This window comes from Echinops telfairi, unplaced genomic scaffold, assembly GCF_000313985.2.
Source record: "Echinops telfairi isolate 266 unplaced genomic scaffold, ASM31398v2 ScPeMD7_18;HRSCAF=68, whole genome shotgun sequence".
In the NCBI taxonomy this organism is placed as follows: domain Eukaryota; kingdom Metazoa; phylum Chordata; class Mammalia; order Afrosoricida; family Tenrecidae; genus Echinops; species Echinops telfairi.
Window position 1 is genome coordinate 46230663 of NW_022103915.1, and position 27667 is coordinate 46258329.

The following is a 27667-nucleotide window of genomic DNA, read 5'->3' on the forward strand; positions in this document are numbered from 1 at the left end:
GTTAGGGTTGTTTTTTTTAAATGGTGTTTAAAACACTCAAAGAAGCATGGACCTCACACCTTCTCTCACAATCTACACATGAACTAACTCAAAATGGTTTACAGGTCTACATGTGAGAGAAAAAACTTAAAACATTTTTAAGAAAACATATGAGAAGAACTTTGTCTTGATTTGGTTTTATTTTACGAGATGGCCACTCAGTAGAGGAAGTAAGGGGAAAAGGATCAGCAAAGGAATATTTTGACTATCTTTTCATTTGTGAAGTTAATTTTTGAAATGTAGCTATCAACTGGAGTGGAGCAGATTGTGAACAGCTCAAATGCCAGCTGAAGGTCGGTGTTTCCAGCTCACTCAGCAGTACTCGGACGGCAGGCTTGGTAATCCGCTCTGCAAGGTCACGGTCTTGCAGGCTGCAGAGAAGTTCTGCTGTGCACATATGGGCTAACAGCACAAAGCTATTAACTATTCAGCAAACTACACCGATGCGCTGGAATGGGTTGCTGCTATCAATAATGTGACTAATTGCTTTTGTACTCATTGGTCAACACGATTTATACTTGCAAAAATAGAAGAAGAATACCTGTTTATTTTTGAAGTTCCTTGCTGTCCATAGCCACTCGAGGGCACTTTTTGGTAGAGTAGTTGTCTGTTGGTTAAGTGGGTCTGAGGCTTTAGTCTGGGCACGATTGATTCAATGTGATTATAATTGAGGCATAATACCTACAGAGAGGAAACTTCATTAATCAGACATTAGTTTATAACTGCTGGTACAATGAATGCTCTTTTGTTTGAGACTATCAACATTCCAGAAACTATTAAAATATGTGGATAAAATTTGGAATATATAACATGATTTAGTAATATGTTAGCCTTGCAAAATGACATATGTTTTTATTTATCTGGATTCAGCATTAAAGATGTTTTTGTATTATCAGACATGTTTTACATTTCTGTGGAATTACATTTCAAACAAAAGAGAGGGATCTAGAAAGTTGCTTAATATTCTCAATCTGTACTCCTGATTTTTCCTAGCCTGATATGTATGGAATAACTCCTTAGTTGGGGAGAGAAGTATTTCTCTATGTGGAAATTAGGGGAAATAAAATTGCTCAAATCAGTAGCTTAAACGCCCACCTCATGACAGTGAAAGGAAAAGCTCAGACAGCCTAAAGCAGGCAGAGAGAAGGTATTAATAAAGATTGGAGTGACAATTCATGAAGCAAAGAACAAAAACAGGAAAAATGAAACTAAAAGAACGTTCTTGGAGAAGCACAACACAACAATGCACAACCCTTGAGCTAGATTAGCAGAGGGGAGAGAGCACTAGGAAGTGAGAGCCAGAGGGCGAGCGAGAACTCAAGTCAACAGAACCAGAAATAAAAGAGGGGCCCCTGCTGACTTTATTGAACTAAAGAGGAACTATAAAGAGGAATATAAACAAGATGGGATAACTGAAATGAAATGGAAAAATTCCTAGAAAATCACCAACCACTACCTGATTCAAGAAGAAAAAGACAATTAGATATATAACAAGTGAAGCAATTGAATCAGCAATTAAAAAAAAAAACAACTACTCATAAAGAAAGGCTCAGGTCCAAATGGCTTCACCACTGAATTCTATCAAACATTCAAGAAAGAATTCATACCAATTCTTCACAAAGTTTTCAAAAAATTTCAAGGAAAGAACTCTTTTCAGCTCATTTTATGAGGCCAGTATTATTCTGATAAACAAAATCAAGCAAAGAGATCACATGAAAATTATAGAACAATATCACTTATGGTTATAAACACAAAAATCCTCAACAAAATACTAGCAATCCGAATTCAGCAATATATTAAAAAGAATTCTATACCACGATAAAGTGCTGGGAGCCAAGATTCGGAAGCCAACTAACTACCTGGTCTACTGACTGGACAAGACTCATATCTGTGCTCATTCCAAGGAAGGGCGACTCAACAGGATGCAGAGATTATCAAAAATATCATTAGTACCACCTGCAAGTGCAATTTTGATGAAGAGAATGAAAAAGTGGTTGTAGCAGTACATCAACAGAGACCCAAGCCAGATTCAGAAGGTGGCATGGCATGAGGGATCTTGGCTGAAAGCTGAAAATGCCAAAAAGATGTTTGTGTTTCATTGACTATGCAAAGCCACTTGACTGCGTGGATCATACTAACCTCATAACATTGCAAAGAATATGAGTACCAGACCACTCACTTGTTCATGAGGACCTTGTACCTAGACTAGAGGCAGTCATTGGAATCGAATGACTTTAAAGTCAGGAAACGTGTGTGTCAGAGTTGTCTCCTTTCACCATACTTACTCAATCTGCATGCGGAGCAAATCATCTGATAAACTGGACTATGTGAAGAAAGTGGCATCAGGGTTTCAAAGAGGATCATGAATAACCTTCAAAATCCAGATGACACAACCCTGCTTGCTGAAAATCAAGACTGGAAACATTTACTGACAAAGATCAAAGATTACGTACAGTCTTCACTATGGATTACAACTCAATGCAAAAAAACCCAAATCCTCACAACTGGACTTATAAACATGATAATTGGAGAAAAGATTGAAATTGTTGAGGATTTTATTTTCTCTGGATTCACAACCAAAAGTCACTGGAAGCAGCAGTAATCACATAACGTATTGATTGGGCAGATCTGCTACACAAGATCTCTTAAAAGCATTGAGGAGCAAAGATGCCACTTTGAAGACTAAGCTGTGCCGGACTGAAGCCATGCTTTCTCAATTCCTTCATATGCCTGTGGAAGCTGATCGGTGAGCACGGAGCACTGAAGAAGAATCTATGCATTGGAAGCATGGCTTTGCTGCAAAGTTCTAAAAGCACTGTGGACTTCCAGAAGAATAACCAAGTCTGCCTTGGAGGAAGCCCAGCCAGAATGCTCCTTAGAAGTGAAGATGGAGAAACTCTGACTCAGACTTCGGAGAGGATGGGGATCTAGAAAGGACCCCATGAGTGGTGAAATAGAGGGTCGGCACGAAAGAGGAAAGCCCTCAGCAAGATGGTTGACACAGTGACTGCTATAACAATCATGAGGACGCGGAAGGACAGAGCTACGTTTTGTGTGTTACATAGAAGGTCACAATGAGTCAGAACAGGCTTGGTGGCACCTTACCGCAAAAACAATAAGATGTATATAACCCAAGAAAAATTAAAACCTAGATCCACACAGAAATGTTCATAGGAGCAGTATTCATAGTAGCCAAATGGTGGAAATATTCCAATGTCCGCCAACAAAGGGATAAATAAAATGTGGTATACAGTGAACCCTCGCCACTTCGCGCTTCGACTTCCGCGGCTTCACTCTATCGCGGTTTTTGCGTAACAGCACCCACTGCCTACACCAGCTCCTTCAGAGGAAAATGACGGCGACCCACCTGTAGAGTACATCCCTTAAGTCATTTCATAGGCTATTGATTACAGTATTTGTAAGAACTATGTATAATAATACTGTATGTGAAATATGTAATACTGTAAACTAGATGCCATAAATAATATAATAAATAATAAATGATAATTGTAACGTCCAAAATATTTTACTGTATTTTCCCTTTTTCGTTTAATAAATTGGGTAATACGAGTGTAATGGTGACTAAAGGGTGTTTTTTCATGTCCTCTATGCTCTAACTACGAAAATATTTGATTTACAAATAAGGAATCCTACTTCGCGGAATTTCATTTATCACGGTAGGGTCTAGAACCGATTAACCGCGATAAACGAGGGTTCACTGTATATCCATATTATGGGATGCTGTTCAGCCATAAAAATAATGAAATATTGATGCATGCTACAATATGATTGAACTTTGAAATCACTGCTAAATGAGATACTCCAGCCACAAAGACCACATACTATTGCAATTCCACTCATAGGGCAGTCCATAACAGAGAAACCTATAGAAACAGAAAGCAGATAAGTGATAACTTAGTACTTGGAATGAAGAAGGTGCAAAGGGATAGGGCACTAATAGCTAAAAAGTATGGGGTTTCTTGTTCTAAAATTGATGGTGTCGATGGTTGCACATATCTATGAATATACTCAAAGTCAGTTAACTCTATCTATACCTTAAGCGAGTGAATCGTATGATTGTGCTGCTTCGGGAAGTGTGGCCTTCTCCCACGTCAGGCCCTACCTGCTCACTCTACAGGCAGCCTTCCATCCTTCCTCGTACTGGGAGCCTTATTGCACTTACGGCGATCACATAAAACTGAGATCAAACTCACTTTGTGAAGGGTCAGAAGTAATACTTTTTCATAGGCATAACTTCTCTTTTCTAATGATATGGGACATACATTTAAAAAGTCATTTTATTGGGGGCTCATATAACTCTTACCACAATCCATACATCCATCTATTTGTACATTTGTTTCCATCATCATTTTCAAAACATTTTCTTTCTACTTGAGCCCTTGGTATCCCCTCCTCATTTTTCCCCTCCCTCCCCAAACCCCCTTCCTCACAAACCCTTGATAATTTATAAATTATTATTATTTTGTCATGTCTTACACTGTCCGACATCTCCCTACACCCACTTTTCTGTTGTCCATTCCCTTGGGTGGGGGAGAGGGGAGATGGGACATACATTTTAATGCAAAAGCAAAGAAACTTAACTTGCACTGAAAAATAGTTAAAGAAAAAATGGGTATTTGTGAGCAATTCACCTTCACGTTAGGCAGATAAATCAATCCACTGAATGAAGTAAGATTGTTGTTTTGTAGATTCACATTCCGCACACTTCTGAATTGATCCACTGGAACCAAGTCCACAGTTCTGAATTCAGAAAAAAAATAAAAGAACTGTTATTTGAAAAGAATGGAAAATTATTGGAAAAGATAAGTCCCTCCAGATATAACCTCAAAAACATGTTTCAAACATGTCATCTGACAAATGCTATGAAAAATAATTGCCATGATGTAAAATGTATGTGTCAGATGGCAGGCTCACCGCTCGGTTCTGCAGCATGCATGTCAGAAAGGCTCATCCAGCAGCAATGTAGTCCTCGTGGTGGAGTAGTTATGCACTGGGCTTTGATCCACAAGGTAGATAGTTCACTCTTTGGAAGAAAGATGGGCTTTCTACTCCCCTAAATAGTTACAGACTTGGAAACTCGTGGGGCAGTTTTACCGTGTCCTACAGGGTCGTTATGAGTCAGCAGCTACTCGATGGCAGTGAATTTTAGAGTCTTTATGTCAGAAAGGGTGGGCACAGAATTCTGATTGCTTTTTTAAAAATCACATCAATCACCACAGAAACAGAGCACTCGCAATAAAGAAACATAAAATGAAGATCTTTCATTTATTTATAAATTCATCTATGTATTCATGAAATGGTAATGAAATTGACATGGTTCATCATAAATGCTTCAGGTTATTAACGGCAGAGGCTATATGTGAAATAAGTTAGTTCTGAAGTGCCAGACTGGGGAGAGATGTGAGAAAGAAAAGCAAGGAAGAATTTTGAAAAGAGTGTTTTGTTTTAGAAAAACTCTTTATAAGGATATTTTGCCAAACGGAATGCACGATTCCTACTTCCTAGCTTCACAGTGGTTCCACCTTTGAGCAACAGAGAGAACCGATAACCAAGTCTCCTTTCCCTGTGAAGGGATAGCTAGTTACTTACATAAACCCTGTACCCAAAGCTGCAGTCATGCCATGCTTTTATCCACAAATACACTATTCCTTCCAGGTTTCCTAAGTGTCTCTCAAGTGCAGGCTCATTGCTTGAGAAGCCCACAACAAAAACCACAGGCACTGTCTGCCCTCAGGAAGCCTACAGTCTTGTGGGTGTGAGGAAATTAAAAGAGCAAAGGAAAATTGCAACCATAGTGTTAGAAACCTTACTTGGGAAGTCAGTGATGACTTGACAGAAGGGAAATTTTGAAAAGAGACTTAAGGGATTTGTAGACATTTGCCTAAAAATTAGGAGGAAAGGCCTCCCAAGCAGTAACAAACTACCCAAGTAGAGGGAGAAGCATGAGTCAGCATTTTGTGACTGGGACTAAGAAACTAGAAGCATTTCAGAATTTCTGAAGTGTAAAGTGTTACAGAGCGCTAAGGGTGGGGTTTGCTCTGGTGATTGTTTGCATTCCGAGTCAGTTCTGATTCAGAGCAAACCTAGAAGCACTGCCCGGTCCTTTGCCATCCTCACCTTTGCTGTGTTTGAGCCTATTGTTGGCAGTCACTGTGCTGTTCCATCTAGCTCAGAGTCGTCTCTTTTTTGACACTCTGCTGTGGTAAGCATGAGGTCCTTTCACAGGTATTGATTTATCTTGATAATATGTTGAAAGTATGTGAGACAGTCTCAGCACTGTGCTTCTAAGGAGCATTCTGGGTGTACTTCTAAGATTTGTTTGTTCTCCTGGCAGTCCATGCCATATCCAGTATTCTTTGTCAAAGAATTCCAATGCATGCATTCTCCTTATTCGGTCTCTAGCTTTCACATGGATATGAAGCGATTGAAAACATCATGGTTTGGGTCAGGTGTACCTGAGTCCTCAAAGAGGCATCTTTGTTCCTTAACACTTTAAGTAGTGCAGCAGATTCGCCCAATGAAAAGCACCATTTATTTCATGACTATAGTTTCCATGAGCAATGACTGTGGACTCAAGCAAAATGAAGTCCTTAACAGGTTCAAACTTTTCTGCATTTAGCATGATGCTGTCTATTGATCCAGTAGTGAGGATTTGGATTTTCTTTACACTGAGTTGCAATCCACAGTGAAGGCTGATGTCTTTGGTCTTCGTCATTAAATGCCTCAAATCTTCCTGGTTTTCAGCAAGCAAGTTTGTGTCATCTGCATATCAAAGGTTGTTCATGAGACTTCTTCAGTTCCAGTTCTTTTTCATATAGTCCAGCTTCTTTGCTCAGCATATAAATTGAATAAGTAGGGTGAAAGGATACAACCTTGATTCACACCTTTCCCAACTTTAAAACATGCAGTACCCCCTTGTTCTGTTTGAATGACTACCCCTCACGCTATGTGTTTGTAGGGTTTACAGATGATGAAAGGTAATTAAACACATAAAGAAAATGCCTATGTTATTCTATAGACAATGAAAAGTCAGTGAACAATTTTGAGAAAGGAAATGATCTGAAGAAACGCATCTTTGAAAGTGATATAATTGATGTGGTTATGGAGAAAAGGCTTATGTAAAACAATAGGCTGAAAGGTCATTAAGAAAGTCCTTATAGCTACTCCCTGACCTAGGCTGATGTCAGTGATCATTGAGAAAAGGGGGAAATGGGAGACTTAAGATATGGACTCTGTACAATTTAGTGATTAATTGAAAATGTGGGCAAAGGAAATAAAATCTGACTCCTAGATTTTGACTTGGGCAGCAGGTAGATGTTATCTCCAGCTCCGGTAGTGGGGCCCACAGAAGAATGAGCAGTGGTGGGGGATGCTGCTGGGGAATAACAAGAGTATTGTGATACTTTATGATGAACTTGGTTTAAACTACGCTAACGTTCAGGGGGAAACTATCTAGATAGCAAGTGGATATTGAAGTGAAAGGCAAGTTTCAAAGATTGTAAATCTGAGTATCATCATACTCAATGGCAAAAGATAAATCACTCAATGAAGAATCAACAATAAGAAGAAAGGAAAGAGAAGGAGAGAGGATTATAAAAGAGAAGAGAATGCAAGATAGAGAAGATAGAAATGAGGATAGAAGTTATGATTCAAAAAGGAATCAGAACTTTATAGAAAAACCAGGATGAGAAATTAAAGGGGGAATAGGAGATAATGCGCATAAGGAGCTGCTAGGTGACACAACCAGTTAATGTGCTGGCTGCTATACGAAAGGTGCAGATTGTAGCCCTCACTGAGCTGGACTGTGAAAGAATGGTCTGGCCATCCCTTTCCAACAACAGAAGTCACTGAAAACCTTATGAGACACAGGTCTACTCTGACACGCACGGTATCACATGAGTCCTTATCAAGTTGATGGCAATTGGTTTAATGAGTGCATTAAATAGGGGGAAATAGGGGGTCAGCATTAACAGCGTCAGAGAGGTCAAGTTAGTTAAGAATTTAAAACAGAAGGTAAACAAGCCGCCATCTAGCTCAGAAGCAACAAAGCCCACATGGGAGAAGCACACCAGCCTATGTGATCAGGAGGTGTTGAAGGGATCAGGTATCAGGCATCAAAAAGCAAAAATATCAAATCATTGTGAATGACGGGGAGTGCAGATTGGGGACTCAAGACCCATCTGTAGGCAACTGCACATCCCCTTACAGAAGGGTCTCGGGGAGGAGATGAGCCAGTCAGGGTACAGGGTAGCAACGATGAAACATACAACCTTCTTCTAGTTCCTAAATGCTTCCTCTACCCCACCCCCCACTATCATGATCCCAATTCTACCTTACAAATCTGGCTAGACCAGGGGATGTACACTGGTATAGATAGGAACTGGAAACAGGGAATCCAGGACAGATGATCCCTTCAGGACCAGTGCTAAGAGTGGCAATACAAGGAGGGTGGTGGGAGGGTGGGGTGGAAAGGGGGAACTGGTTACAAGGAACTACATACAATCTCCTCCTTGGGGGACGGACAACAGAAAAGTAGGTGAAGGGAGACGTTGGACTGTGTAAGATATAACAAAATAATAATAATTTTTAAATTATCAAGGATTCATGAGGGAGAGGGGAGCGGGGAGGGAGGGGAAAAAATGAGGAGCCGATACCAAGGGCTCAAGTAGAAAGCAAATGTTTTGAGGATAATGATGGCAACATATGTACAAATGTGCTTGACACAATGGATGTATGTATAGATTGTGATGAGTTGTATGAGCCCCCAATAAAATGATTAAATAATAAAAAAAAGAATTTAAAACCAGCCCACTGAATTTATCAACCAGGAGGGCAGCAATGACGTTCCTGAAAATGGTGTCAGTGTACTGGTGGAAATGGCAGGCAGCATGTATTATATTAGAGTGATGTGAGAAAGCAAACCAATTAAGTACAGTCTAATTTTAATAGCTTGAGTGCAAAACTACAAAACAAAAAAAAAAAGCAGGGACCAAGAAAAGAGATCAACATTTGTAATCATGGTTCACAGAATTAAAACTGTTACTCCATCTCAAAGGGTCATAAAATTACCATATGTGTTTGAAGCATGATAGGTGATTTTATGAATATTACTGAATAATACAGCTAGACCAATAAACAGCATCATTTTAAGTGAAGAAAATATTGAAACCCTCAAGGTTTTGGATCCACAATCAACACCTAAAGAAGCAGCAGTCAAGAAAATAGTGCTTTTAAAAAACCCAAAACTAAAGATATCACTTTGAGGACTAAGGTGCGCCTGACTCAAGCCATGAGACTTTCAGTTGCCTCGTATGTGTGCAAAAGTTGAACAATGCCTAAGGAGCTGGTCCCTTTGAATTAAGATGGAAAAGAAGTATGGATATGAAGGCAGGTAAAAAAGTATCATGACAAAATATAAAGGTATTATTTCTTGACATATCCTCCATCCAGACGTACATACTTCTGATGACAATATTTCCATGTCCCCAATCCTTCTCTCAAGAATTCTGGCTCTTTGATTTACATCAAGTTAAAAGACCATTTCTAGTGTTCAAATTGTGTTCCTTTGAAGTGTTCTTTGAATTTGGGGGACAAAGAGAAGACCCAAGCGGTGAGACCTGGGCTGGCTGGCTGGCGTGAGGCTGCGCAGTCCGCTCCTCAGAGAGCCCCCGTGCTACTCAAAGACCAAGGAGGCGCCGTGTCAGGATGGAGAGAAGTGTCTCCGTGCAGCTCCTCCGGCTTTTCCCATCAATGCGGTTTCCATTTTTCTTCACGTGTCTTCCTAATAACGCCCCGTGAAAGTCCTGTATCCTTTGAGAAAACTGTACCCAGGTGACTCCGCTTCTGGAATAAGACAGCAGACCCCACAGCAGTAGCCAGAACTGTCCAAGCTGACCTCTCTGCCTTGAATTGAACTGGCCCAGCAGATTGCCTCAAAAGCCACTGTTTTGAATGGCCCTTGCTTGCCTATTGATTGGACTTTGTAAATCGAAGCTCATTTCTGGTTATGATTCACTCCATAGAATTGGCTTCATTAGTTTTGATCTTGCTTAAAAAACGTATGGAAAGACCCGCTCTTTGACATAGGTAATCTTTGCATAATGCTATTGTCATTCATTCATCTGAAAGGTTGTTGATTTTCTCCCAAAATTCAACATGCCACATGATGTGCAATCCCAGTAGCTATCACAATAAGGACAATTTTACAGTCTTCTTTTACCAGTTCCTGGACTTCAACCACATTTATTGATCGAAAGGTTGACTCTCTTGGTTCATCTTTGAGGTCTTCCTGATTAATCATCCTTAAAATGCATGACCCATCTAAAAACTGTTGGCTTATGTTGGTAGCTTTCCCACAAACTTTTGTTACATTTTAATGATTTGGGAAGATGTTCACTTGAGTTTCTTTATTAAAACATTTATGTTAGCCCAGACTTCAAAATTGTTTGCTCTTTTCCTTTCCATGGCACAAAAAAGCATTCTTCTTCTTTTTTCGGAAGGCATCCTAACAAGACTCAGACAGGTGTATTAGTGAAAGGACATGTCTGCAGCCATCCAATGATTGCAAAGAAGTTTAAACACATTTTGTTTGGACCAAACTGTTGCATGTAAGAACTGGAACTCTACTAGCAATCCTGTTTGACTTCATTTTGTTTTGGTAGAACTACAGTCAGAATGTTCCTTAGAAGTAAGGATGGTGATTTTTTGTCTCATGAACCTCGAACATCAGGAAAAACCAGTCCCAAGAGAAGATCATCAAGCTCAAGAAAGTAGTGTGTCAGCAAGAAGGGGGGAAATTCTTAGGTGGTTTTGACACAATGGCTGCAACAATGAATGCAGATATAGCAAGGATTGTGAAGATGGTGCAGGATCAGGACGTGCTTTTCCATTGTGCATAGGGTTGTATGAGTCGGAATTGACTCAGTGACTCCTCACGACAACAGCTATTTGGATAAAGCTTAGAAGAATGAGAATAATTTCATATCTAGCTATCCTATCGAAAACATATAATAAAAATACTATACCTGGCTCATTGTGCAGTGGGGACGGGGCCAGCCCGACCGCTCTAAGCAGAGGCCTCTGAGTGGGGTGAATGCCTGCAGACCGTGCACCAGCCTAGAGTCAATGACCTTGAGCAGGTCGTCTCCTCCCCGAGCCTCAGTTTCCTCAGTGGCAGGGCAGAGTTGACAACACTTGGCTTTAAAAGTTTGTTGGGAGGTGTCTCTGAGGCCGTAGCTGGATGGAGACTACAACAAGATGACTGACCAGGACTCAGGGGGCATTAGCCCCTTCCTCGGGCACTGGAGTAGTGGTCACCTCTCTCTTCATGACGCTCCTGGACGTGGTGAAGGTGCATCTGCAGTCCCAGCGCCCCTCGATGGCCACCGAACTGATGCCGTCCTCTAGACTCTGGAGCGTCTCCTACACGAAGTTGCCCTCCTCTCTCCAAGCCACAGGGACGGGCCTCCTGTACTGCAATGGTGTCCTGCAGCCCCTGTACCTGTGCCCACACGGCACACGTTGTGCCAGCGGCTTTCATGAGCCCACCCGATTCACCAGCACCATGGATGCCTTTGTGAAGATTGTGCGGCATGAGGGCACCAGGACCCTGTGGAGTGGCCGACCAGCCACCCTGGTGATGACTGTGCCGGCCACTGCCATCTACTTCACCTCCTATGACCAACTCAAGACCTTCCTGTGTGACCGAGCCTTGACCTCTGACCTCTATGCCCCCATGGTGGCTGGCACTCTGGCCTGCTTGGGCACTGTGACTGTGGTCAGCTCCTTGGAGCTGGTGAGGATGAAGCTACAGGCTCAGCATGTGTCCTATCAGGAGCTGGGCACCTCTGTTCAGGCCGCAGTGGTGAGGGGCGGCTGGCGCTCCCTGTGGCTGGGCTGGGGGCCCACTGCCCTTCAGGACGTGCCCTTCTCAGCCCTGTATTGGTTCAACTACAAGCTGCTGAAGAGCTGGCTGAGTGGGCCCAGGCCAAAGGACCAGCCATCCGTGGGCATCAGCTTTGTGGCTGGCGGAATCTCAGGGATGGTGGCAGCCTTCCTGACTCTGCCCTTCGATGTAGTGAAGACCCAGCGCCAGGCTGCGCTGGGCACAGTGGAGGCTCTGAGAGTGAGGCCACCACGGGTCCGCTCCACCTGGGTGCTGCTGAGGAGGATCCAGGCCGAGTCCGGCACCAAGGGGTTCTTTGCAGGCTTCCTGGCCCGGATCATCAAGGCCGCCCCTTCCTGTGCCATTATGATCAGCACTTAGGAGTTCAGCAAAAGCTTCTTCCAGAAGCTCAATCAGCAGCAGCTGTCAGGCCCTTGAAAGGGGCTCAGGGCCTCCCATCTCCTCAGGTGGGCTGTGGGCTGAAGGAGACTGAGCCAAGTGCCTTTTCCTCAGCACCGAGGAGCAAGAGCTGTGGCCTCTCCCCACTGGACCACCCTCAGCCTCTCCCCAGACCGGGCCTTCTTCCTGCTGCACCCCACACCCCAGACTCAAGGATCCTCACTTTCTTAACCCCCCCAAGTTCAAGACCAAATTTTCTACTTGCCCCCCACCTCCCTGCCCCTGTATGTTTGCTGTAACTGGGCCTGCCTCAGTCTCCCCTACCTCTATTAATTCCTTACATCTGAAGATGAAAAACAAAACAAAAAATATTATACCTGATAGATGATGAAGTCCAGTTTAGTTCATGCATTTGGGTGAAGTCTGAATTTCCCTGTCTTTCTGCAATCATGTCAGAAGTAAGTCTGCCACCAAACAAATCTCTCGCACTCTCAATCTCCGGTGGCTCCTGTACCAGGAGAGTTAGAAAGAGGTGGTCTGTCTTTCAGATAACGGCTAAATCACATCCTTTCTCTGGTTCCGAGACGGAATGAAGTAAACTCACCTTTCTCTATTCTTTTCACTAAGCAGAGCTCAAAGCCCTAGATAGCATATATAAAAGAAATGTACGACTGAAAGGTGCAGAAAAGAAGGCAGGTCAGCTAGGACACTTGGGATTTTAAAAATGATATAGCAATGAGTTCTCTGGTTTTGCCTTTATTTGTTTTTACCTCATATATGCTGGCCTAGCAACTGGAGAAGCTGGCAATCTAGATGTGCAAGCAAGAGCAGACAAAAACCAACCAAACAAAATACACCACAACAAATATTTGCTTGCTCTAAACAAAGCTCTCATTAAATGTTTCGATAATAGAGGCCCTATTTATTCCACATAAGACACAGCAACCCCAATTCCACCAGCAAAAGCAGAATGGGAGCCTGCCTGTCCCCCCTTGCCAAGTTATGATGAGGTGCCTCTCCAACATTCCTCTGTTGAGTGGGGAACCTCTCATCACCTCCCACCCCCCAGTCAAATACTCCCTGCCGTCCCCTGGTAGACTGGACTTCTACCTGGTGGTAGAGGGTTATCGGTGGAGCAGTGATGAGGCATTCCTGACCTTTCCAGCAAGGATTAGGCAGAGGAGGTCCATGGAAGCATCAACTCCTATCGCAGCCCAACAGTAAGGAGGCACAGCCCCCCAAGGTGTCAACAGAAGCTGAATGGAAAACGTCTGCCAGCAACTAAGTAGTGTCCCACTTCCCCACTGGTGCGGAGTCCTAGGAGGCTTGCTAAACTAGAAGTTTCAGGTCTGCTGTCCAAAATGCAATAAAAAATAACTCATACCAAGAACCAGGAAAATCTCAACTTGAATGAAAAAAGTCTATAAACTAATGTTATTACCCAAATGACTCAGATGTTAGAATCGCACCCATTAACACTGCAGATCCTTTACAATTATATTGCTCTTCTACCTCACTTTGTATCCACTTTTTGCAGCTTACTTTACTATTATGTAGAAGTATTAAAGTTTCATTTAGATTTCCATTTCCTTACTTTACCTATTTTCTTTCCCTAGACCAGTGGTTCTCAACCTGTGGGTCACGACCCCTTTGGAGGTCAAACGACCCTTTCACAGGGGTCACCCGATTAATAATAACAGTAGCAAAATTACAGTTAAGAAGTAGCAACAAAAATAATTTTTTGGTTGGGGGGGTCACCACAACATGAAGAACTATATTAAAGAGTCCTGGCATTAGGAAGGATGAGAACCACTGTTCTAGACAATTGTATGCACAATTTTTGTTTTTCCTATCAACACTCTTCAAATTACTTCCAAATCTAGACAAATATGACCTTCCACATCCTTATTTAGTGATTTTATTTTTTAAAGTTTCCCTACAGTGTTAATTAGCATTTAATTAACATATCATACAATTCAGTAGTTCAATTGCATCAAGAAGAACTGTACAATCATCACCACAATCAGTTTTAGAATATTTTCTTCATTCTTGTACTCATCATTATGAGCTCTACCATTCCCCCCACCAACCTCCCCTGCCGTACCACTAAGGAACCACTAATCTAGTTGTTTAGTGATTTTAATTGCCTGTTTGTCATCTCCTGGCAGATGATTCACTGTCAGATAATATGTTTAATGCTAAACATCTAATTCCTTAAATCTCTTCCAGCTATTTCTATGTCTGTCATGATGCATTTTCCCCTTCCCTTTCCCTTTGTCCTTTAAATCCAATTGCTTGTCAAGTTCTGGCAATTCTCCCAATATTTCTCATAATTTTCACTTCTCCTATATCTTCCTGGATCAGACTCTCATATATTAAGCCTCTTCTGGATCTTTCAAGTTCATCACTCAACAGTTCTACCTTCCACCAAACATTTGAAAAAATGCAAACAAATTCTTTGTTACTGCACAAGAAACCTGATCTTACCTCCATTGACTAATCACAGGTTCATAATTTCTTTTAAAAGCATCGTTGCTTTTAGAAGCACATTTAAAATTCCCATTTCTAGCAACAACGTGTTGCTGGTACCATATGTTTTCTCTAAGACACTAGAAACGTTCTCAAGGGGTCTCCTCACTTCCTCCTGAGCTCTCAGCAAAATCGTCTTTCCTGTCCATTATTCTGCCGACAGTCTCTTCAAGGCAATTAGGCTGGTTCTATCCCTCAAACCCACGGTCCTCGGTTGATTTCAGTTCATAGTCACCTATCATAGGGTTTCGCAGACTGTAAATCTTAGGGGAGCAGCCAGCTTTTCTCCCTCAAAGCAACTGCTGGGCTTGAGTTGGTGGTTTTCAGTCCAATGCCTAACCCACCGTGCCACAGGGTCCTTCCAAACTACCCCCACCCCCCCACCCCCAAATCAGGCACCTTAAAACGTTTCTAGTCTCTGTCCATTACCCAATTCCAAAACGACTGCCCCTTTGTCTCTGTAAAAGCAGAACCCTACTTTGTCATTGCCAAATTCCAACTACGTTATCGAGTGTTGCTATAACACAAAGGTCACAGGTGAATGGCTTTAACTAAGAACGATGTATTTTCTTACGATTTCAGAGGCTAGACGTCCGAATGCAGGGTGCCAGAGCTTTCTTCCTGTCATCTGTGGAGGAAGGTCCTTGTCGCTTTTAAGCTTCTGCTCCAGGGCCATCTTAGGCATTACTTTTAGATTGAGTCCCCATGTTCGGTGTTTAGTTTTCTTTACAAGTAACAGTAATGTTCACATACCATTTGTCAGTTCAAAAATCTTTTAAAACTATAAATAATTTTTGTAAGAAATAGGCAGCTATATTTAGACCCAACAGGATCATAGGGTTGCAGAGAAAAATTCCTTCTATCCCATAAAATTGTGTTCTACCTTTCAGGAATTACCACAGTGGGTACCAATGTAAGCAGCATCCTTCCTCTGCTACCTCAAGTTAGAAAATTAAGAAGTAGCCAGATAAGAAAATTTTAAAGTATAGATCTAAAATTGCTGTTGAGACTTATATTTTAATAAACGTAGTAAAAGTGGGCATTGTGTTGTTGATTTTAGGTGCCACTGAGTTGGCACCAGCTCACAGCAACTGTATGCGTCACAGAACAACCACAACTGTTGTTATGTTTGAGTCCACTGTTGCAGCTACTATGTCAATCAACCGCCTCCTTGAAATCTCCCTCTTTTTGTTGAGCTACTTTACCAAGTATGATGTCGTTTTCCATGGACTGATCTCTCATGATATCATGTTCAAAGTATGTAAGACAAAGTCTCACCGTCGTTGCTTCTAAGGAGCACTCTGGCTGTGCTTCTTCAAAGACAGATTTGTTTGTTTTTGACAGTCCATGGTCCTTTCAGTATTCTTCACCATAATTCAAAGGCATAGATTTTTCTTCAGGCTTCCTTACTCACTGTCCAATTTTACGTGCTTATGAGGTGATTGAAAATACCATGACTTGATGCAGGTACATCTTAGTCCTTAAAGTGACATCCCCGGTCTTCAGTATTATAAGGAGATCTCGTGCGGCAGATTTAGCCATGGCAATGATTCCTTTGATTTCTTTTTTTTTTTTTTTTTTTTAGTGTTTTCTAAATTTTATTTTTTGGCTTTCTTTTTCAAGAATACTTTTTTTTTTTTTAACATTTTATTAGGGGCTCATACAACTCTTATCCCTCCTTTGATTTCTTGACTATTGTTTCATCCAAGCAAGATCAAATCCTTGACAACTTCATGTATTTTGACGTTACCTATTGGTCCAGCTGTGAGGATTTGGGTTTCTTTACTGTAATCTATTTTGAAGGCTGCAATCTTTGATCTTCATTAGCAAGTGCTTCAGGTCCTCCTCACTTCACCAAGCAAGATTGTGTGATCTGAGTGTCGCAGGTTGTTAGCAAGCCTTCCTTCAGCACTGATGCCTGGTTCTTCTTCATACAGTTCAATTTCTCTGATGATTTGCTCAGCTTATAGGTTGAGTAAGTATGGCGAGGAATACAACTCTGCCATATACCTTACCTGATTTCAAACCATATAATATTCCCTTGTTCTTTTTACATGATTGCCTGTTGATTCATGTACAGATTCCTTATGAGCACAATTAAGTTTTCTGGAAATCCCTTTCTTCTCAATGCTGTCCGTAGTTTGTTATGGTCCACACAGGCAAATACATTTGCAGAGCCACTAAGACACAGGTAAACATCTTTCTGGTATTCTCTGCTTTCAGCCAAGATCCACCTGATCCTCTTCTGAATCTGGCTTGAATTTCTGGTAGGTCCCTGTTCATGTACTGATGCAACTGTTGAAAAACCTTCAGAAAATTTACTTGCATGTGATATTAATGATATTCTTGGATAATTTCTGCCTTCTCTTCAATCATCTTTCTTTGGAATGGGTACATATCCATTCCAAAGAAATATATATATTTATTCCAATGAGTTGGCCAGGTAACTGTCTTCCAAATTTCCTGGCAGAGACAAGTTGAATACTTACACTGTTTTACCAGCATGTTGAAACATTTCAATTGGTATTCCATCAATTCCTGGAGCCTTACTGCTTTGTGCTAATCCTTACAGTGCATTTTGGATTTCTTCCCTCAGTGCCATTGGTTCTTGACCAGATGCTACTTCTTGAAATGTTTGAACGTCAACCAATTCTTTTTAGTACAGTGATTTTTGTGTATTCCTTCCATCTTCTTTTGATGTTTCTGGCAGTGTTCAGTATTTTGCCCATAGAATCTTCCAATATTACAACTCCAGTCTTGACATTTTTCTTAGATTCTTTCAGCTTAATGAATGCTGAATGTACCTCCTTTTTGGTTTTCTAACTCTAGGTTTTTGTGTTTTCATTATAATATTTTATTTTGTCTTCTGGAGCTGCTCTTTGAAATTTTCCATGTGGATCTTTTACTGAATCGTTCCTTCCATGTGTTTTAGCTATGCTATGGTCAAAAGCAGTTTCAGAGTCTCTTCTGATTTCCACCTGGATTGATTCTTCTCTGTCATTTTAATGACCTTTTGCTTTCTTCATGTATGACATTCTTGATGTCATCCACAGCTCTTCGGGTCTTCTGTCATTAGTGTTCAAAGCATCAAATCTGTTCTTGAGGGGGAATATATGCAAGGTCATACTTTTGGCTCTATGGACTCATCTTAATTTCCTTCAAGTTAAATTTGAACTTACATGAACAACTATAAATAGCTAGTATACATCAAACCCTAATTATTTTGTCTGTTACACAGGCAGTACCTAGCCTTATTTTGGATTGCTTATTTATCACTTATTACATTAGTGATAAAATAATGCTCAAGCCTATAGTAGCTATGGATATGTGAATATGCAGTTTAGATCAAATACTATGTGTCAGAAAACAACTTACAATTGAAATTCCATCCAAAGCTTTCAGTTCTGGAAGATGAAATATTACGAATAATCGATAATTTTCTTGATTCCAAACGAAAAGATTTCCATACATGTCTAGAATGACCAGGTTGCATAAGCTCTAAGAATTAAAAATAAATAAATAAATAGCTAATATACATCAGACCCTAATTATTTTTTGTCCTTTTAAGAGTTTAACCCTCTATAAACTTTAATATTTAAATTGGTCATTCCACAGTAGTTTCCATGTCTTTATGTTCACTTACTCAAACGGGTCGCTTAAGTATATTTCAGCATCTATCTACTATGATCAGAATGCCTTTTAGGATACTGGTGCTAAACGTACTCTCTCTCAATGATTGAAGGGAACTCTGTTATGTTTTTAAAAATATGCATTTATAGAATAGCATCCTATTAAACACTCAGATAAAAAATAGGAAAAACTTCCTGTTGAAAAGGTATAAAACTTTCTAAGATTGTAGGATTCACTTTAAGCAAACATGTGATCTCTCATTAGACAGGACACTTGGATGTGCCTTTGTTGCAAAGGAAGGGCACTTGAGTGTGGATGGGAGAGATTAAGACAAAAGGGATAAACTAGACTGCATCATAATGTAGAGAGATTTAGTTGTTGATTACATTGGCTCTGACGTTTTAGAGGAAGTAGTTATTTGGACTAGTACAATAGAGAGTGAACCCCTTTATGGTGCAAGTGTTTAAATGCTCAATTACTAGCACAAAGATTGACAGTTCATGTTCACTCAGAAGTGTCTTGGAAAACAGGTCTGGTGATTGGTGAAGCAGTTCTACTATGCTCAGGTGTGGTAACCACGAGTCAGAATCAACTCCAGGAAACTGAAAAACATAGGGGGGGGAGGGGAAGGAGGCTGAATTTAAAGCATGGCAATAGACGGACACCGAGCAATATGGTATCAGCAAAGGAGGCCTGGTGGCATAGCAGGTTACTTATTGGGCTGCTAACTACAAGGTCAGCCACACCAAAGAAGAGAGATGGGGCTTTCTGCTCCCACACAGGGCAGGCTGGGAGACCCACATGGGAAGCTCTACTCTGTCTTATATGAGTTGGAATCAACTTGAGGGTAGTGCATTTTCATTTGTTTCTTTGTTTTGAATGGGAAAGAAGCTAAAATGAGACTCAGACTGGTAGTTAATGGCCCTAGAACTTTACAAACAATGAAGTCAGATGTTACTTTTGAAGTGAATTCCTGTTCAGTGCTGCCTAACACACCTTTTAAGTTCAAACCTTCTGTGATCCTTGCTCCACACAGCTCCTGAATTGCTTTATGGATTAGAGAGGAAAGCTGCATCAAGATGACTGGAAAGAGTTGGAGGTACCCAAGTGTACCCAAGGAATGATAGATAGTTAAGAACTGCCTTACAAATAGGAGAAGGTTAGAGAATCTTCCTCCACAACCAGGTTGGGGAACTGTTAAAAGTAGTGAGGAAGGTACTGGTTATGAAGAACAGAGCTTGGATTATTTTTTTGTGTGTATTAAAAATATCACCCTAGCAGGTTACTAACTTGGAAATATTGTTACACCTCTCTCTCTCTCTCTCTCTCACTCTCACTTCCTCCTTCTTTATTTTTTCTCTCTATATTTGTAAGTTGAATGTAAGGACATTTTCATAAACGTTGTTACTCTTGATTTTTATTTCCTTTATATTTTCCAAGTTCTATGACAGTGATTATGCATTACTTCTATAGTATAACAAATATATACATTGAACAACATTCCCCATTCCAAATAATTCCCCCAAATAATTACCTTTAAATTGTAGATCTCCTGGTTGAGAGCAATGTAGTTATTGCTTATGTATAATTCAATTAGAGTAAAAGCTTTTTGTAAACCACTTAATGAAGTGATTCTGTTGTTCTCAAGAGAAAGGGAATGCAGATGAAGCAGGTTATCAAATGTATGCTTCTCCAAACCAGTGAGAAGATTATTATTAATGCTGAAGCGGGTTAATTTAGTCAGTTTTGAGATACCTAGGAAAACAAGCAAATTCAAGAAAGACAGACAGCACTGAAGGGTTAATTTAGAAAAAATATATACTCATCATTTTACTACTATTCTTTTTTTTCAAAGTTCAAATGGCTTTAAAGATTCTATAGTGTGAACCATTATTGCAATTTCTTCTTTTTCAAAAGTATATTCACTGTGTATAAAGTCCCATTACACGCATTTAATTTTTAAACAATTTTTTTCTTCCCCAGGTATTAAGAAAAGGGAATATGTAGGAAACATTGACTATCCTTTCAGTTTGCTTTCAAATGATAACAAATTAGAAATTTCACCACCATGACTACACGACTGCTTACTCAATATATCAGAGCTCTCATTGTACATGCGAGTTCACTGACCACGGGTCCTTGGTGGTGCTGTGGGGTAGGCACTGCACTGCTCATCTGAAGGTCAGCAGGATAAACCCACCAGCCCCTCTGAGGGGGAGAGGAGACTGCTCCTGTAAAGAGATAGTCTTGGAAACCCTATGAAGGAACCGACTCTATGGCAGTTGCCAGTCACGGTCCACCCCTTCCCCACCCACTCCACCCAATACGTCTTCAAAATACTCTGGCCCAGACTTTTGAAACTTCCTTAAAGATCTTTCTCTTCAGAAATTCTCTTTTCGATTTTGTTACTTTTCAGCTTGTTATTTAGACATTCATACTCTGAAATTTAAAATTTCCACATGCAATACCTTCTATCTTTGAGATACAGTTTCCATCGAATGTAAGCTCTTCCAAATTAATACAGGAATCCAAGCCTTCCATTTTTGTGAGATTATTGTTACTGAACGATGCCCATTTCAGATTTACCAGTTTCTCTAAATTTGTGATTTCAAAGAGATGTTGTCCATCTAAATTTAGGGCAGTTATCTGTAGAATCATGTATATTATAAGTTACTCCTGAATCTAACCAGCAAATACAAACAATGTCATAAGATAAAAAAAGCTAATGGGACAATTCAAATGTGATAGATTAGTAAGCATCAAAGAAATTCAGTTAGCAATTAAGAATATTGTACAATTCTTAGTTTACAAAATATGAAATTTAACAAGCCTATAATTACAACTCACTCACTCACTCACTGTCATCGAGTCAATGCTGACTCACAGCGACCCAGAGGTATTTGTATGTCAGATCCCTTGCAATGCAGAACTTGTCCCAGTTCCAGAGGGCTGTCAGCAGGAAGCCTTCAGCTCTCAGCCCTCTAGGGATTACCTCTGCTGAAGAGCTGCCTCATCAAACATCATAACTCCTTTCCAAGGTGGCCCACATCCAGTAATGGAGGGATACAGAGACTTGCCATTCTTAGTGCTACTGGGGACACATTTAAAAGGCCATTCTCCTTCTCACACTCTCATGGGGTCAACTAAGGCTTTTATTAGGTCTGCACACAGTTGAATTTCTATCTTCTGTAATGAAAATAGTGCAATGAATAGCTTCCATTTTCAAAGGTCATCTTTTTTTTTTTTTTTGGACAATGTTTTTATTGCTACCAGAGGCTTTTCTCATCGATCATGGCATGGTTGTGACTGCAATACCTTGTCAGACTGCACAGAATGACCAGGATCTAAAAGTCATTAAGAAAAATACATAGACAGACTGGAGAGGAAGGAGAATAACTTTTACAGAGAAAATCCTAGCAACATAAAACTTGGATACTGAATTCAGTTATTGCATGTTACAGATTCAAACCATAGAACTGCCCCAACATCTAGACAGTCTTTTCTACTGATTGTAAATGGGAGGGTGTTGAATTCTGATCAGTTATAAAATCTAACCTCAGTTGTTTACGTACATGTTTCTTTGGTGATCACCTGGATATATTAACTTTATCACAAATAATTTTATACAAATGTCAAAAAAAAAAGCTTTCAACTAATCTAAACATGTCCTAATCACAAACCACTATTAAGTTTCACTTTAAGATAAACAAAAATAAAAGCATCAATTTTATTTCTAGACTCTAGGAATTGAAATGAGATAAACACTAAAAATCAACCTGTTTATTATGTGTTTTTTTTTTTTACCACCTGATTCATATAAAGCAATTTCAAAGTTTTTTCAGAGGGGACGCGGGGTCATCGGCGGGCCCGTTACCACCTCATTCTCCTCAGCGGGGTGCGGTGGCGGGGCACGCGCGGGACGAGGCCAGGCCGCAAAGGTCATCTTTTCTTATCCCAGTTTCTCTCTTTGGCAAGAGGTAGAAGAGCTCCTTAAGCAGCAAGAAGTTGCTGGTGCTCTATAAGCTCTGGCCACTTTCCTTAACTGCTTGCCAGGATTCCCGATTCATTTTACCTTGCCACTCAGACTTGGTCTCTGGCTATGAGCCTTTAAAGTTTGCTTCCATTTTATGGCCTATTGTCAGACCATAGCCTTCAGTTTTGTCATGTACATTACCCTCAATCTCCAATTATAAGGTGACCATATAACAGGCCTTGTTCCTAGAACCTAACTACTCACTAGCTGACCTCTATTTTAATTAGAGGTTTAATTAGAAGACTCAAAGTCTTCCAGGACCTTGAGTATATCCTACTTGAATTTAAAGACCACCTCAAGGACAGATTCAGCATATTAAACACTAATGATTGAAGACCTGGTGTGTTGTGGGTTGACAATAACAAAGTCATATTTGAAGATTTTTTAGAAGGTAGGAAAAAGGAAAAGACCACAGTGGAAGGCAACAAGATTGGAGGAAGGCTTGCCAACAACCTTGCCAACATATGAAGAGACTCTGAAACTTGCTCTTGAATGAAGAGTAGCTGAATTGATTGGAATAAATGATGAAGTAAAAGACCTGCACAGAAAATGTCAAAAGGCGGCTTGAAAAGGCAGAGCAGAGCATTATAATGAAATGAACAAAGATCTGGAACTAGATAACCAAAAAGGAAGAACACACTCAGCATATCTCAAGCTGAAGGAGCCAAAGAAAGAGTTCAGGGCTTGGATTGTAATATTAAAGGATTCTATGAGCAAAATATTGAATGATGCAGAAAGCATCAAAGAATCACGGAAGAAGCAGACAGAGTCATGGGACCAAAAAGATAGTTGAAAGCTATTTCAAGAGGTAGCATATACTCAAGAGACAAAGGTACTGAAGAAAGAAGTCCAAGCTGCACTGAAGACATTAGCAAAAACGAGTCACCAGGAATTGACATAATACCAATTGAAATATCCTAACAAGATGAGGAAGCAGTGAAAGCATTATGTTAAGAAATTGAGAAAACAGCTATCTGACCAACCATGTGACAGTGATCCATATTTGTGGCCATTCCAAAGAAAGATGACCCAATGAATGTGGAAATTATCCAACGATATCATTAATATACCATGGAAGTAAAATTGCTGGACAGAATTCACAAAGTTTTAGCAGTACATCAACAGAGAGCTGCCAGAAATTCAAGTTGAATTCAGTAGCGGATGTGAATGAGGAATATCACTGATGACATCAGCTGGATCATGGCTGAAATCAGAGAAAACTTAAAAAGATGTTTACTTGCATTTTTTTATTATTCAAGGGCATTTGACTATTTGATCATTACAAACTATAAATAATATTATAAAGAATGTGACTTCTATAACACTTTAATTGTGCTCCTATGGGGAACCTATACATAGATCAAGGGCCCATAATTCAAACAGAACAAGGGGACACTGCATGGTTCAAAACCAGGAAAGGTGTGTGTCAGGGTTGTGTCCTTTCATCACAGTTATTCAGTCGGCATACTGAGCAAATAGTATGAGAAACTGTACTATAAGAAGAAGGAGAAGGCAACAAGATTGGAGGAAGGCTTGCCAACAACCTTGCCTACTGAAAGTGAAGAGAACTTGAAGCACTTGCTGATGACGATCAAGGGTTGCAGCCTTCAGTGTGGATTATAACTCAATGTAAAGAAAACAAAAGAGCCTCACAACTGGACCAATAGACAACATCAAGATAAATGGAAAAGTTTGAAGTTATCAAGGATTTCATTTTATTTGGACCCATAATCAATGCTTACAGAAACAGCAGTCAAGAGACCAAATGACATACTGCATTGGGCAAATCTGTTGCACACGATCTATTTAGAGTGTTAAAAAGCAAAGTTGTCACTTTGAGGTGAGCCTGACCCAAGCCACGATATTTTCAATCACCTCATATGAATGTGAAAGCTGGACGATTAATAAGGGAGACCAAAGAAGAATTGATATATTTGAACTATGGTGCCGGTGAAGAATATTAAAAGTACCATGGACTGCAGAAGAACAAACAAAGCTGGAAGGAAGTACAGCCAGAATTCTCCTTAGAAGTTAGGGTGCTGGCACTTCATCTCACATTCTTGGACATGGTATCAGGAGAGACCTGCTGGAAGTCATCATGCTTGGTAAAAGAGAAGTCAGTGGGAAAAGCAGGAGACCCTTAAGGAAGACGGACTGGCACTGGCTGCACCAATGAGCTCCAAAGGAACAGCATTTGTGAGGCTGGTGCAGGACCAGTGTTTAGATCTACTGCCCCCAGGGTCCCGCTGCACTTAACAACAACTTCTGCTTTCTGGCTGTCTAGTCATCGATGCCCTCTCTACAAGACAAGACCAAAGCTGATTACAAACCAACTGAAATGAAGCTCTTAAATTAGGTTCAATAGAATTAGCCTTTACCTTCAAATGCCAGTTTCCATTCAGATGTGAATATGGTCCTGACTTTGAAATCTGGGTCAATGTTTTGGCAAAAGGCCATGTGCTGAGCACCCGAGGCCTCTCCTCTTTTGTACTAGAATGTTGTAAAAGAGATAACTAACAGAAATAAATCAATAAAAACACAATTAATAAAGAAAAAACATACATGTTCATTTATATATAAAGCATTGCATCCAGATGATTTTTTAAATTTCAACATTTCACTTTTTGTTTTAGTGAATGCTGAACCATACAAAATCATGCTATCAGATTTCAAAAAGACTAATGTAATGCCAAACACTCACATACTTACTCACCCATAAACAAAGGTAGAGCTAGATTATCACTAATCCCCTGGAAGCTCCCTGTGCACTTAACCTAATACTTTTCATCTCCTTCCTCTCAGAATTGATCTCTCGCTGAAATTTTGTGTTGATCAGTCCTTTGCTCTTCTTCACAGTCTTAATATCTATGTTTAAGCCCATAGAAAATATATGAGGAGACTTAAAAATTCCATTACCTTTAATTCCATTTCTCTACAAACTTTTAGAAGGCCTCTCATATTATTTAGTCCTGCCACGTTTGGATCTTACATAAATTGAATCATATTTTATTGATGTATAAAACCAAAACCACCCCCCAGAATTCCCTTCAGAGGACAGCACTGAAGCTATAGTTCAGGGAGAGGGACATGTCAGATCAGAGCACACAGGAGCAAACGAAGGGGGAGGAAGAGAGAGTGGAGCACATCCTGGCCCTCCAAGCCCCGAGGAAGATATTCCTGCTCAGAGCAGCCAATATACAGAGAGGACCATAGGGTCAGCCCCTCCATAAGATACAACATCCCTCAGTGACCCATAGCCCTACAGGGGACAACACTGGAGACACAGTGTGGGAATTGTGCCCAATCTGACCCCAGCACTCCAGGGTGAAACACTAAGGACATGCAACAGAACAGCCAGGGGAGCAAAGCAAATAAAGCCCCCAGGGAATACCAAAATTAGACTTTGGGGCCAGGGTGTGGCACCCCATCAGACTCAACTGAAAACACTCCTAAAGGTCAGCAAACAAACTTTGAACTATTTATAGGCTTTTCTTTTTTTGTCATTAGTTTTATTTGTTGTTTTGTTTTCTTTTGTCGCTTTGTTTTGCTCTGTATTGTTTTTGTGCTTATTATTGTCTCTGCATGTCTATCTAGATAAGATAGGTGGGAGAAACAATCTGGAGGAAGTGAGTGTTAAAAAACCCAGGGAGAAGGGAACAACAAGTGATCTTAAATCGATAGTGAGGAGGGTATAGGATGCCTGGTAGGGCTTGTAACTGAGAGGAATTGCTGAAACTCAAATGAAGGTTGAACATGATAGTGGAACTAGAGGAAAGAACTAGGAGGCAAAGGGCATTATAGAGGTCTAAATATAGGCATGTGCATATGTAAATATATTTATATATGATGATAGGGAAATACACCTATGTACATATATTTATAAGTTTAGTATAAAGGTAGCAGATGGACATTGGGAATATTCAAGTACTCCCTCAACACAAGAACACTTTGCTTTAATAACCTGGCATTCCATGATGCTCACCTTCCCTGACATGATCACTGAAGACAAAGTGGGTACATAAGCAAATGTGGTGAAGAAAGCTGATGGTGCCAGGTTATCAAAAGATACAGTGTCTGGAGTCTTAAAGGCTTGAAGATAAACAAGTGGTCATGTGGCTGAGAAGCAACAAAATCCACATGGAAGAAGCACACCAGCCTGTGTGATCATGCGATGTCAATAGCATCAGGTATCAGGCATCAAAGACCCAGAATGAAAAATCATATCATTATGAATGAGGGGGAGTATGGAGTGGAGACCTAAGGCCCATTTGTAGACAACTGGACATCCCCTTATAGATGGGTCACAGGGAAGAGACAAGCCAGTCAGTATATCACCATGGAAACATACAACTTTCCTCTAGTTCTTTAATTCTTTCTCCCCCCACTATCATGACTGGCTTGACCAGAGCATGTACAGGGGTACAGATACGAGCTGGAAACACAGGGAATCCAGGACAGATAAACCCCTCAGACCCAATATTGAGAGTAGTGATACCAGGAGGGGAAGGGGAAGGTGAGGGGAGAAAGGGGGAACCAATCACAATGATCTATATAAAACCCCCTCCCAGGGGGACGGGCAACAGAAAAGTGGGTGAAGGGAGACATCAGTCAGTGTAAGACAGGAAAAAATAATAACAACATTTAAATTGTTAAGAGTTCATGAGGGAGGGAGAGTGGAGGAGGGAGAGGAAAATTTGAGAAGCTTATACCAAGGGCTCAAAAAAGAAAATGTTTTGAAAATGATGATGGCAACAAATGTAAAAATGTGCTAGACACAATGGATGTATGTATCATTGTGATAAGAGTTTGTGACAAGAGTTTCATGAGCCCCCAATAAAATGATTTTTAAAAAATCTAGAACCAAGGTTTGGTTCTAGACCACCATAATGAAATGGAAAAAAACACAAAAAACAAAAACCAAGCTCAACCACTATCAAGTCGATTACAATTCATAGTGACTCTAAGACAGAGTAGCACTGCCCCTGTGGGTTTCTGAGACTATAAATCAGGTGTCCTCAAACTATGGCCCACGGGCCAAATGCAGCCTGCCGAGGAGATTTATCCAACCCGCCGGATGTTTTTGCCCCATTTGTTTTTTTACTTCAAAATAAGATATGTGCAGTGTGCATAGG

At 40.5% G+C, this 27667-nt stretch overlaps 2 protein-coding genes across 2 annotated transcripts in view; one reads left to right on the forward strand and one right to left on the reverse strand.

Annotated features, from left to right (window-relative positions):
* Positions 1–27667, reverse strand: part of LRRC9 (leucine rich repeat containing 9) — a 148168-nt gene that overhangs the window by 33119 nt on the left and 87382 nt on the right. The window contains exons 20-26 of the mRNA XM_030884954.2: positions 24914–25048; positions 20971–21148; positions 20037–20257; positions 18248–18370; positions 12721–12851; positions 4692–4800; positions 581–720 (exon numbers count right to left, since the gene is read on the reverse strand). Of these exons, the coding sequence (XP_030740814.1) occupies positions 581–720; positions 4692–4800; positions 12721–12851; positions 18248–18370; positions 20037–20257; positions 20971–21148; positions 24914–25048 (1037 nt within the window). The remainder of the gene's footprint in view (positions 1–580; positions 721–4691; positions 4801–12720; positions 12852–18247; positions 18371–20036; positions 20258–20970; positions 21149–24913; positions 25049–27667) is intronic.
* LOC105978246 (solute carrier family 25 member 39-like) lies at positions 11387–12386 on the forward strand. The gene has a single exon (XM_045288247.1). The coding sequence runs from the start codon at positions 11387–11389 to the stop codon at positions 12323–12325; it is 939 nt and encodes a 312-aa protein (XP_045144182.1). The 3' UTR covers positions 12326–12386.